This window comes from Rhamphochromis sp. 'chilingali', assembly GCF_963969265.1.
Source record: "Rhamphochromis sp. 'chilingali' genome assembly, chromosome: 22".
Taxonomy (NCBI): domain Eukaryota; kingdom Metazoa; phylum Chordata; class Actinopteri; order Cichliformes; family Cichlidae; genus Rhamphochromis; species Rhamphochromis sp. 'chilingali'.
This window is the reverse complement of record NC_137950.1, coordinates 10,009,937-10,023,045: the sequence shown is the minus strand read 5'-3', so window position 1 is coordinate 10,023,045 and position 13,109 is coordinate 10,009,937. Positions and strand designations below refer to the sequence as shown.

Genomic DNA, 13,109 nt, shown 5'->3' with positions numbered 1-13,109 from the left:
TGGGGCTAGTGTACTGAATATGATCCTGATCAAAGTCCACCAAGTATCTTGTAGCTTGATTTTCCAGAAAAAAACAAGATTTCTGATAACATAGTATTCATGTGATTGTTGCAGAATTAGGTTTAGGTTTGAAAATTTCAACTTACTAACTCAAAATTTTGAGAAAATAAGTTAAAATTTTGAGTTAACGCTGCCAATCGCAAAGCTAAATGACACCATGTCTTTGTTATCCAGAAACAAATCGCACAGACACACTGAAAATCAGGTAGCAAAAGCAGCAGTGAGCTACCAATGTATAGTAAACATGAACAAACTGCATACAGTCGTTGTAAAATGAAAGTACATCCTCTTACATATCAGGACAGAATAAAACATTAGCTAGTCCATCCCATGTCTTAAAATTAAGTCAATACATTACAACCACAGATAAACAAATACATATTTATTAAATAAAAAATGAGCCCCACTGCAGAAGCATTGCTTCGGTTCATTGAGGTTTGCAAGTATTTATTCATGAACAGCTCTCCTAAAGTCTCTCTGGACTTTGACTCGGACATCTCAGCATCTGGATTCTTTTGTTTTTCAGCCACTCTGCTGTAGATCTCGTACTATGAGAGATCACGGCCCTATTTTAATGACCCAGGTTTTAGCTGCCAGGCAGATACCCTCACAATTGACTCGAGAATAGTTTGGTACGCAGAGGAGTTCACAGTTGACTTGGTGACTGCAGGGTGCCTAAGTCTTGTGGCTGCAAAATAAGCCCAAATAATCACCCTTCCACCAACCAAATTGTTTTTCTTCTTGCGGTTTGCTCAGATGCAATGCTGCAAACCTAAGCTGTGCTGTTCTTATAAGAGTGAAGAAGCTTTCTCCTGGCAACGCTTCCAGACAAGCCATACAGGTCTGTTTCTAATTGTACGTTTAACATCCTAACTGAGGCCTGAGCTGGAGATCTGAATTCCAGGCATTTGTTTGCCTAAGTTAAAATTATTATTTAATTATGATTTATCATTTCCATATTGTTTCCCCCAACATTTTTTAAAATGTTTTTAAAATTTTGCTGAAGTTACATTACCATCGTTGTTCAACCAATTTTCCTAAAAGTTCAAGGTGGCAGTGTAATCGCTGCCTGAATTACTTTAATAAAACATTAAGCAACAGCTGGGATGTGCTGTGATAATAAAAAAGCACAGCTCTGCTTTGTATCCTATGCTAAAAATAGCTTAATGTATGTCAAATGTTGAATCTGCACACAAAGAAAAATGGCAGTCTATGTCAAAGTCTGAATTTCCACTTCCTAGCATACAACAAGATCAGAAAGAGTATAAAGCATAATACCAGAGTTCTGGCTGCATTTCAAAAAACTTCTATGAAGTGTTGGAACATGAAGCCTAAAGGCAGGGAGTTATCTCGTTGGGTGGAAATAAAGGAAGCACTTGTTCTGCTTTGCTCAGTGATGAGACCTGTCACAGTGATGTATTGCTCTATAAGGAGTGAATTGGTGATGCTGGAAAGGATAACTTTTGTGATGATGCATTGGATAAGGTTCAGGATAGAAAGCCAGAGCGTCTTAAATGATTCAAAGCGGCACTAAGCATAGCACTAGTCCAAGTCAGCTTTATCACAGTTATCATTAAAGTTAGGTGGGTGCTGTGTTGGTCTTCTAGGCGAGGCTGGACTAGGCCATTGGCTTTGAGGACCAAACTAGTTAATTTAAAGTGTGTTATAGACTTCTGCTGTTTCAGTAACACTGCCCCAAAAACCCGACTGTGCACAATAATATGCTACTTTAATAATAGAGTACCACTGTGCCTTTATATCGCATATAAAACGGTTGTTAAAGAAAGAAAGTTATTAAAGAAATACCAAACATTAAAAGAAAATTCAGTTTACAGCATTCAGGTTCCTTTTTGGCATTTTTCATCAAGAGTTTTGCGAGATGTGTAAGGCATGCTGAGAATTAATCCATATTATTTTGTTGAAAAGAGTTGGGAAATTCATCAGCAACCAAAGTCAAATTAATTATACAGACTAAGACTTTTGCAAAACAAAAAAGACGTATAACCTCTGAAAATATTCACTGGTAAATGAAACGGCAGCTGCTGTAATATGTAATCACACAGCGAAAACACACAAGGAGCTTCAAGTATAATCTAATTAGTATGGGCAGAAGATCTCAACACTTAATTAATCTGCGGTCAATTGCATATTGTATTACAAGTATTTGTTTTGATCAGCGTATAAATAATGAAAGGGACCAGATCATAAAGCCCCCAAACGTGTTGAAAATAATGTTCATTTTGTAGAGCCGCCAACGCTGATCTTTAAGGTATTGAAAAGCAATCACTTCACTGAAAGAGTGTGGAGATCTGTCATGCTTTATAAAGAAAAAAGGTATTATAACAGAAAAGTCATTATTCCAGTTTTTTTAATAGAAATTCAATTCAGTTCACTCATTTATATAGTGCCAAATCACAACAACAGCAGTCGCCTCAAGGCGCTTTACACTACAGACCCAACAATAATGCAGAGAGAGCCCCAACAATGGCATGTTCCCTGTGTGCAAGCACTGTAGGAAGAAAGAAACCTGCAAAACCAGGCTTGGGTTTGGATACAGAACAAGAAAGCTGTTAGAAAGTAGGATCAGATGACTGATAAGTTACCGAATGCTCAGGGAGATCGGGCATTTGCCTCTGCTACATTAAATGTATACCTATAAAAACTATATAAATAAATAAAAAAAATCAGAGATTCTTTTGTGTTTGGCTCATTAAGCAAAGAGAAAGTGAAAAATTAGCATTATGAATAAGTTTATACATAATTCAATTTGCATTAGGACCTTCTGTGCACAGTGGATTGGAGCAGAGTCAATTTATTGCAGTCCTGCACCATCACTGATTATGCCATCATGGACCGAAACCTCTAACCAGCTATCATCTCCCAACAAGATACAGACACCCTCTGGATCCAAATTCTTATTCTGTTTGGGTGTTCCCTTGAGCAGTAGTCTAAAAAGGCCAGGAGTTATTTCCATTTTTATTGTGCTGCTTCAGTCCCCCGATGAATAAATCAAAGGCGTAGCTAATAGCCTTCTACAGATTCCTTATTAAATCTCTGCTTTAATGCGGATCATTAAGTACTCGCTTGCGTGCGAGGTGGCTCAAAATGCCACAAGTACTTTGTTTTCATTTGCTAAACAGTCATTTCAAACACCTTTCAAAGTCCTTCCTTTCTCTCTTTGACGTTTTTTGCCATGCCTTTACTTCATGGAGGCAGTCTTGGGGCCTTAATCGTGGTACTCTCCCTGATTAAAATCAGTGTACTAAGCCAATTAGCATGCCCACAGGTGGGCAATTAGGAAAGTGAATGTGCAGCACAGAGCTGAAGTGGGTCAGCCAAGGCTACAGGTTGGGGACACGTGCTCCTTTGATTGTGAACACTGCACCAACACCAGCCACAACGTCTGTGCAGCACTCATTAACAGCGGTGCTAAAAATGGCAATTGTTTTCTCTGCTACATGCTATCAAAGAAGCCTTACTTTTACGATTGTCCAGCCACTTTATCAGTCCCATCAGATTTGGCCGTTACCTTGACTACACGATGGCAACATCTGTATCACTGAAATGGATCCTAGCATTAAGTCCTTCACACACCACTGGGAGCACACAGACCTGGCTTGGAAACACTTCAGTTTAGTCCAGGAACAAAGGCCTGGATGGTTGGTCCGTTTGGCTGGCTGTAGAAGGCTGCTCTGATGTAGTACATCTCAAATGAGATGCTGGACTGTTGCATTGCGCAAACAGGAGAGAATAGGTCTGTGATTGGTGACAGAGATGGCAGTTGGAGGTCCTAAATTCTCTGTTTGAGTGTAATATGCTATCCTCTGCTTTGCTCCTCTTTACCCATTTGCTCTCCTTTCGTTCCACCCTGTCCTATCAGAATCATTTTCATTTTCAATCACACTAACACACACACAAACACACACCCTCTGTGCGTATGGGATGATTGTTATGGCACATCTGTTTGAGCAGTAGGGAGAGGACAGCAGTCAGGCTAATGCTTAATGCTATTCTATTGGTCCAGATACCCAGCTTGTGGCTTGGCTGAGAGAAAATAAACCCATCGCACAAACCCTTAACAGCCTCTTCCTCTTCTGCTGCTGCCGCCTTCTCCTCCAATACTGGAGGAGAAAAAAAAAGTTTGAATCCACAGCCTTAACTTCCCTTTTAAATAATTCAAGCACTGGACCACAAAAGTTTTTGGAGACAGAAGCTCCTGCCAAGATTTTCTCTCCAAAGTCTCCTGCCGGGAGTCGTTGCGCAGCCTCAGGTATGCACAAAGATGATTCTCAGGAGAAACAGGTTGGAGAAGGGAAGTAAAACTACAGCCACAAACAAGCATCTGCGCTATTCAAAGAAGTGCTCTCCAGAGGACATTAATGTAAACTTAAACTCACGTCCACGTGGTTCAGTATATTAACTTCAACCCGAATCGTCGCTTCTCAGGCGACCGCCAATTTGCTGCGTTTTGACGAGTGCTTCCTCTGATGTGTTCGGTATGATTTAATCAAGCAGAATCCAATTTCCATTCAGCTTCAAAGTGATTACTTTCTCTGCCAGTAAAGTTGGGAAAGAAAAGAAAAAGGTGATTTAAAAAAAATTTAGCTGTCGCATTAAGGGTGATTGTATCAGCATACCAAAGGAAACCGACGTTATCCTTTCACCAGCAACGCTTGGCACAGCAGACCTGACAGTGTTCATTTGTCTCTATAAAAATCACAGTAGCATGTTTAGATTAAGTCCTCACACATCACAGTTAATTTGAACAGCTGCCTCAGAGCCATATCAGCTCCATGACTGGACAAACAGCCCTCACTGCTGCAAATAACCGTCACCAGGATGACACTGGAAAATTGGCTGCGCTGTGGAACGGACCTCACACAGGCAGCCCACGGATGTTTGCACACAGTGGTGGTTCAAACCTCAGTGGGTTTTTGAATGCTCTCATAGAAAAAAAAAGAAATGACCCAAACTACAACAGATAACTGGCATATGTTCACCTTTTTTAAAGATGCAACAACATGCTCAAGCAGTGCTGCAATGCTTTAGTATCCCAATTTTTAATTTACACTGTTTGCTGTCCCATAAAGGCACAAATGGTAACCACCACAACCTACAATCTGTTCCCATAGAGAGACAGATGTAGGGAGTGGGTCAGATCTACCTCAGATCCATATTTTGCTCAGAAACTTACACATGACTGTGGCGACCATATTTTATATACAGTCATGTTAAAAAGACTGTTTTGCTGCAAAAAAACTCATGAATCCTTGGGTGTACTGTGCATAGAATCCTTTGCTTTGGTTTTCACCAGGCTGTAGAGTGGAGAAGCGGTCCCCAACCCCCGGGCCACGGACCAGTACACCAGTACCGTGAGTTGAGACTCGGGTGTGAAATTTATGGTTTTCGGGCCTTTAATCGTTAACTCTGTCTTTTCCTGTGTTGTAGTTGTGTGTCTTATTTTGAAAGAAATATTTTACGTGTTACCATAGCGACCAGAGAGCATTAACGGGCAGAGAGGAGGATGTCACTCTCAATGTTGTTGACGCATTTCAGGAGGACGCTGCTAATAAAGTTACACAATTACAGAGTGAATTCGGGTTTATTATTATATTTACAAAATACCAGTTTTTGTCTTGGTCGTATCATTTATTTTGTTGTATTTATCCGCGACGCCTTAAAGGCCAGTCTGAGAAAATATTGTCGGACATTAAACTGGTCCGTGGGGCAGAAAAGGTTGGGGACCGCTGGGTTATGGGCTTGTTATTGCTTTATGAATTTAGTGTCTCGTGTCTGTTTGGTCTCTATGTTCATCTTTGATCTGTTTGGGTGTCTTTGTCTCAGTCTCAGTATTAGTTATGTTTCCTGTTTTATTGTTATAGCCTCTTGTCTCATGTGCATTATGTTGAGTTTGACTTCCCTTGTCTCATTAGTCATGATTTACTTCCTGTGTTTCCCATGTGTCTCATCTTCCCCCAATCACCCTCCTGTGTATATGTTGTCCCAGTCTTCCCTGTTGTTTTGGTCAGAGTGTACTCTTTAGTTCCCTGTCTTTGGTCTCTAGTGGTTCCTTCCCCAGGGTTAGTTTAGTGCCTATAGTGCAAATTTTTCATCAGCTGTAGAGTCTATATCTCTTCCAGTTTCTCCCAGATATTCAAACTGGATCAAAACCTTGAGTAAATCTATTGAAGGAGTGTGTCTCAAACTTAAAACACAGTGTTGTAAGTCACCCACCAGCATCCCACCTTTTTATTACTCCGCTTACTTCTCAGCAGTTTCCCTTTCAGACAAATATTTCATAGTTACAACTGGCTTTGGGAACTACTGACCAAGTTTTGACATTCATAAGAGGTGACCAGGGAGCAGGCATTTGGAGGAGCCTTAAATGAGATGACACCATTTTCAATCTAATCACAAATGCCCAACAGAGTATCTGCTTTCCGTGTCCACTAAGTACATCGCGGCTAATTCAATTCTGTCGATCATCACGGTTGACAGCCCCGTGCTTCTGCCTCGCACCACCACGGGTTGCACACAATCAATGAGGGGAAGGATGAAGGAGAAGCGGTCTTCACAGCCACCTGCTCAGAAGAGGATCCTCTATCATCATCTGTCTCCTACACTCTCAGAAATAGAGGTACGAGAGAAGAACATTTTTGTACCTATAGGTACATTTTTTTTAAAATGTTCCCTTAAAAGTACAATACTGGTCTTTAAAAGTCCAGAAATGCCCCTTTAAAGGTTCAATTTGAAATAAAGTACAAATCTGTACCATTTTGACCTGTACTGCAGTGGCAGAATGTGGTAATGGGTCAGCATGGGAAAATCTGGATGGGCCTGGTTAATTGTAAAATTCATATGAGATGTGAGTGTGCTCATAAAAGCTACATGTTATAATCAAATCTGTTGGTCCTCTCCTCTGTACGTAAATTATCCTATGATGCAAAGAATATCTGTAACCTACCTTTGTGTAAGTTATGTTAAATTATATTTAAAAAAAACACACACACAATGACATGCAGGCACAACCAAATGATGTTAAAAAAAACTGGTCCATTTCCATTTTATTAAGTTCCAGTTATAATTTTTTAATGTTTTAAATCTTTCAAAAACGTGAAATCATTTTACTGTTATGTTTGGACTTTACTTTTTTGCTTTAACTACATCCTAGAATTGTTCATTAATTGTGAGGTTTTTATGGAATTTGCAACATCAAGTTAAACCGAGGTTCTTTGGAAGTTAAAATGTCAAGCAGATTTTTATGTTACGGTGACTACATTTTGTAAGTTACAAATATAGTTCGCCAAGACAGCATAACGGTTTCTAAACAACTGCGCATTAATACCACAATGTTGTATTTTCATATGTCAAGTTCGCAACGCGCATTAATCCCAAAGGCCGAAAAGGCAGCAGTGATGAGTGCTCCGCCTCCGCGCTGATTAGCGTTGACACAGAAAATGACTCTCAGGGGGTTATCCACGGAGGAGCTCCTTAAAAGGTTGATGGAAGAAGGCATTGATGTGTCAGACGACGAGGCGCAAAGATTTAGAGGTAAGTCGGGTGTGATTTTGTGTTTTTATAAAAATTACAACGTGTAATTTTACAGTAGAGTTAGCAAAAGTCCGAAGAGCTAGATTTAACATGGGCGAAAGCTAGCAGTTAGCTAAGTTTTAAACAAAGAAAGGTACAAATGTGGACTATTTAGACTGTTGGTGGAATGTTCAACGTCTGTCTGCCCGCCGTATTCGAGTGTTTTATCAATAAATAGTGTCGAACCGTGTACAAAAATGTAAAAAAATCAATAATTTCTCAAAACATGCTAGTATGTAAATATAGCTATTAACAAAATCGTTTTCTAAGCAAAATTTATCCCATCTAACTTGTTTCCCGCTCAAAGGGATTTTAAACAATGGAAGGTACACATTTGTACCATTCCACCTACTTAGTGGGATTTTCGAATATGAGAGCTGTAAGCTCTGTGCAGGGAGTACACTTACTTACATTTTTATATTACCAGTTAATTTATATTAACAATTAATCAAGAGAATTAATTGTAACTTCCTTTTGGGGAATATAGACAGATTCACAATGATAGCTTATTGTTATTATTATGTTATTAAGTTTGGGAGAGATGTGGCTGTTTGTCCACGCCCATTTTTAAAAAATTAAAATCAACTTTAGCTACATTGATTTGACATTGGTCTACAACATACTATTTACGGTAATAACAATATGATTAGAAGAATTGAAGAACAGAAAAGCCCCCAGGAAAGGATAAGAGTAATCAGTGCACTGTGGGTTGTCTTTCTTATGTTTGAAACAGGTACCCAACCCACTCAGACTACATCCAGGTAATCAAAGCCCTGATTGTGAAGTATCCTTTAAGAGATGTACACGGAAATGGTTATGTGAGTACCTCTCCTTTTTTGTTTCTTTTATAGATTATATTAATATAAAGTAAGCATAATTAACTACTTATATACATTTGAAACAACTAGGACACCTGGCACAGCCAACTCAAGAGAAAGTTCAAAGCAGAACGGGCTCCCCTAATCAGCAACGAAGAAGTGAACCGGGTTAAAGAAAAGTTTGGACGCACGCAGAAACATCGGACCACAGAGGAATCCAGCAGCTCCTGTCTGAAGAGACTGAAGCCCTCTCTCGTAAGTCCTCACACCCTCAGCCTTTAAGAGCTAAGGTAACATATGTAGTCTTATTATGTTCACTGTAAAGCTAAAAGTAAACATTAATTGAAAGAAACATGTTAACAGATAACATTAACATAGAAAAAGGAACTTCACAGTTGATTTAACAAAAGTCAGCTCAACTTGCAATTCCTATTCAACATTTTTGCATTTTTTTCAAAGCATTTGGTGTACAAATTACCGCATTTCGAGTAACATTAACTTATCAGATTTTACTTATGATAATACTGATATCTGTTTTGACAAAGGATTCGTGCTTTGTGGGGGAAGATGCAGCCTCCGTTGATGCTCATATCAAGGTGCTAAATGATCAGCACAAGAAGCTACATCCTGACACAGCACTGGTGAAAGACCGCATGACAAAAACCTTTGCATGGAGACGTCGAGAGGTAGCTGAAGGAATGTGTACTGTGGACCTATTAAAGAGATATCCATTCCTGGGGACATCTGCAGGGGTAAGAATTGTTAAGATGATTGGGGAAACAGCTAATGATTTTTTGTCTCTAAATCTGATTATTATTTTCTGTACTAACTGATTAATCGATCTGTTCATTATCTTTAGAATTTTTGTTCACGGGTTAAAGCACTTTACATTTATCTCCAGTCTGTGTCTTTAAACATGTCAAAAATTTAAATCCTCAATGTAAAATGTCATTCTTTTGTCTATTCTGCTCTTTTCATTTCCAGTTGTGTTATGAGGTTGATTTAATGCATCCCTGCCAAGACAACATCTGTCGCCGCTTTAGCGAAAACTTCACTGCTGTTCTTCAAAATGTTCTTCAAATGACCAAGGATTTGCCACTGAAGAAGGTCTCGCTGGATGAGGCCTACATCTCAGCATTCTCCACCTTCTTCATGTTCAACATGACCTACCCTGCATACTTCAAGAAAACACTTGTCTTTCTTCAGAACTGCATTGTCAACATAGGAGACCAGGGAGACAAACCCCTGCCAGTAAGTGTCGCCAGGGTACTTAACCAACTCTATTAAATATGCCCCCACTCCACAAATGTTCAAAATGTTCAAAAAGGGCATTTACTCTGAGGAAGTTGATTATACATGTTGGGTTAGTACACGCACATGAGCCTCATTTCAGCATCACTTGTGGAATAAATGACTGCCAGGCAGCTTTTTCCAAGTATCACTCTTTTCGACGCCATGTGTGTATCGCAAACACAAACCCTCTGTTTTGAATAGCCTTGAGGTAGTTGAAGATGGATTTGAAAACCATGCACACAAAGAGGTTGAAGACCCACACACACACAGTTCAGACGAGACGCACACAGTTCAGCAGCCCACACCACCTAGTATGGACAGTTTGCTTGATAATTTAGGAGATCATTTATTTAGCTTTATTCTCAAATGTACTGAAAAAAATAACCTTCCACACTCTGTTCAGCAAGACATCGTTGATGATCTTAGTTTTCTTTTGTGTTTTTTTAAAGAAAACTACGACTCGTTTATTCGTTATCATTTGGATAAACATGGTTTCCGCCTCAGTGATTGTCCAGAACTTGAGCAGGTTTTGTCTACTTCAGATTTTTTCCAGAAAGCATGTGATTCAATTCGTTCACCATTTATGATAAAAGAACACTGCAAATCAAAAATGAACATGACAGAACCTATCAGTTACACAGTAAGAGACCATTCTGGTGTGAAAATTGGTAGTTATTCGTATGTTCCAATCCTACAGGTATTAAACAAATACTGTCAGGTGGAGGATGTGTGGGAACAAATTGTTCTGGATAACCACAGAAATCAAGATGATGATGTTTTGACTGATTACAAAGATGGCATGTATTTTAAAGACCACTCATTTTTCAAAGACCATCCTCAAGCTCTAAGACTTCATTTTTATGAAGATGAATTTGAAATTGTGAACCCACTTGGTGCAAAACAAAATAAATACAAAATCTGTGCATTTTATTATACTATAGGAAACATAAGTGGAAAACATCGCTCAAAGTTGAGTCACATTCATTTAGCCTTACTGGTTCGCCATTCACATTTAAAAGAGTGTGGGCTTGAAACTATACTTCAGCCCTTGATAACTGACTTGAAGATGCTGTCCACAGAGGGTTTCACTATCTGTGTCGATGAAGTAGAGCACACAGTTCATGCTGCTCTTGCTACCATTTCATGCGACAACCTTTCTGCTCATATGATTGGGCGTTTCTCAATGTCTTTCAATACAGGCAGAATATGCCGATTTTGTATGGCCTCGCACTCGGAGATACAACAGCACTTTTGTGAGGACCATTTTGTTATTAGAACAACCAAAGTACATGAGTACCACATAAACTGTGTGGAAAACAACCCAGAGAGTGCTGCTTTGTACGGTGTGTATGGTAACTGTACATTTGATGCACTGCCTTATTTTGATGTGACCCAGTCTCTTCCCCCAGATGTAATGCACGACTTGCTGGAGGGGGTTATTCCTTTGGTAATGAACTTGGTTATTTGTAAAGCTCACAGGGAAAAGCACATCACCATATATGAAATCAATGATGAGCTGAAAAATGTGAAGTTTGGGAGGAATGACAAGCCGAACAGACCAGTGCCACTGACGGAAAAGATGCTTCGAAATTCTAACATAGTTGGATCAGCCAGTCAAAAATGGTGCCTTTTCAGGCTCTTGCCTTTTTTTAATGGCTCCCCATGTTCCACCTGGCACTCCATATTGGCATGTGTTCTTATTATGTTCAGAAATCGTAGATCGTGTAATGGCTACAAATGTGAGAAAAGATGAGCTTGCTCATTTAAACCTGCTTATTCAAGAATTTCTTGAAATGACTACAAAAGTCTTTGGAAATGTTTTAACACCCAAGTGTCACTACCTTATTCACTACCCAAGGCTGATTTTGATGTATGGTCCTCTTCGCCCTTTATGGTGTATGAGATATGAAAGCAAGCATCAATATTTCAAAAATATAGCGAGTAAATGCAAAAACTTTGTAAACATCACTGCAACTCTTAGCAATCGTCATCAAATGAAACAGTGCTGGGAGTTTTCTTCAGGTAGGTTGCTTGTTGACTTTGAACATTCACTCAGCACAAGTGTCAGTGTGCCATTTTCATCTCTGCCAGGTGACTTACAGAATGCTCTGGAAATGAACAAAAGTTTTACAGATGTGCATTTTCAGGATAAAGTGCTTCAGCGTGTGTCTGCTATATCTGTCAGCAGTGTCAAATATGAACTTGAGGATGTTTTTGTAGTTGGCCATGTACACACTGAAGCCATACCTATATTCTTTAAAATCAAGTATATTTTGAATGTTGATACTTGTTGGGTATTGTGTGGGAAACTGTTACTTCCTCGCACTTATGAATGTCATTTCCATGCTTACCAAGTGGCAGTTGACAATGACTGGATCCTGTTCAATCCAGGAAATGAATTAGATTTTCAAGCTCTAGACACCTATTTAGTTGATGATAGACTGTTTGTGTCCTTGAGGTATTCTGTGTGACGTGATTGCAAGAACATTTTCCACTTTGTCTATATATATGACATATATATATTCTGGCTTGATGAAGTAGAGCAAAACATTTGTGTGGACAGTTTTTTAAATACATGACATCTCTGTGATCCGTCAAAACATTGTGTTCAGGTGTTTAATGTCTTTATGTGATTGTTTACTTTTTTTTAAATGAATGTATTTTTCTTAACATGTCCTATGGCAATGTATGAATGTAATCAAGGATGTATTCCTGTGGTTGTTTAAATGCTTTGATGTGATTCTATTATCGAAAATAAATAGTTAAATAACCAAATATTTTGGACTATTGGGGGTACATTTTTGTCTCTTTAGGTACGAAATAGGTTGTCGCTGGGGGGGTACCCTCATAGGTACCCTATTGTACCCTTTTCAAGGGAACATTTCTGTACTATAGTTTGAAGGTACATTTATGTCTTAGGAAAGTACATGATTGTACTTCAGATGGTACAACTTTATAAGGTACAAAAATGTACCAAGCCTAAAGGGTACAGAAATGTCCTTCAAAAAGGAACACCCCCAGCGACAAGCATTTGTACCCTTTTTGGTACACTTTGGTACCCCTATTTCTGAGAGTGTAGAAAATGTGTTTATACCACTAATTTGCTTTGGCAAATACATTAATGAGTAAACATTAGAGCTCCCTGCCTGAGGCACTGCTTTTCTCAAATTCTGGTAATATTCTTACACTCTGACACCAGAATAAGGCCACAGCAGGCAACTCTGATTACTCGTTGCTCGTAAACTCAGCGCAACATTAACATTCAATCAGAGTCCAAACTGGTTTACACTCCACCAAGACTTGATGGAAATACTTCATTAGATCTATTAAAGCCTTAGATATGTTTTT

At 39.1% G+C, this 13,109-nt stretch overlaps 1 protein-coding gene across 1 annotated transcript; it reads left to right on the top strand.

Annotated features, from left to right (window-relative positions):
• Positions 1–7,517: 7,517 nt before the first annotated feature.
• Positions 7,518–12,496, top strand: LOC308391134 (sterile alpha motif domain-containing protein 3-like; the record flags this gene model as incomplete). Its single annotated transcript, XM_080873598.1, has 6 exons — positions 7,518–7,611; positions 7,958–7,976; positions 8,384–8,468; positions 8,559–8,723; positions 9,014–9,220; positions 9,453–12,496. 6 exons carry the CDS (start codon positions 7,518–7,520, stop codon positions 9,753–9,755), a joined length of 873 nt encoding a protein of 290 aa, XP_080729724.1. The 3' UTR covers positions 9,756–12,496.
• Positions 12,497–13,109: the final 613 nt, after the last annotated feature.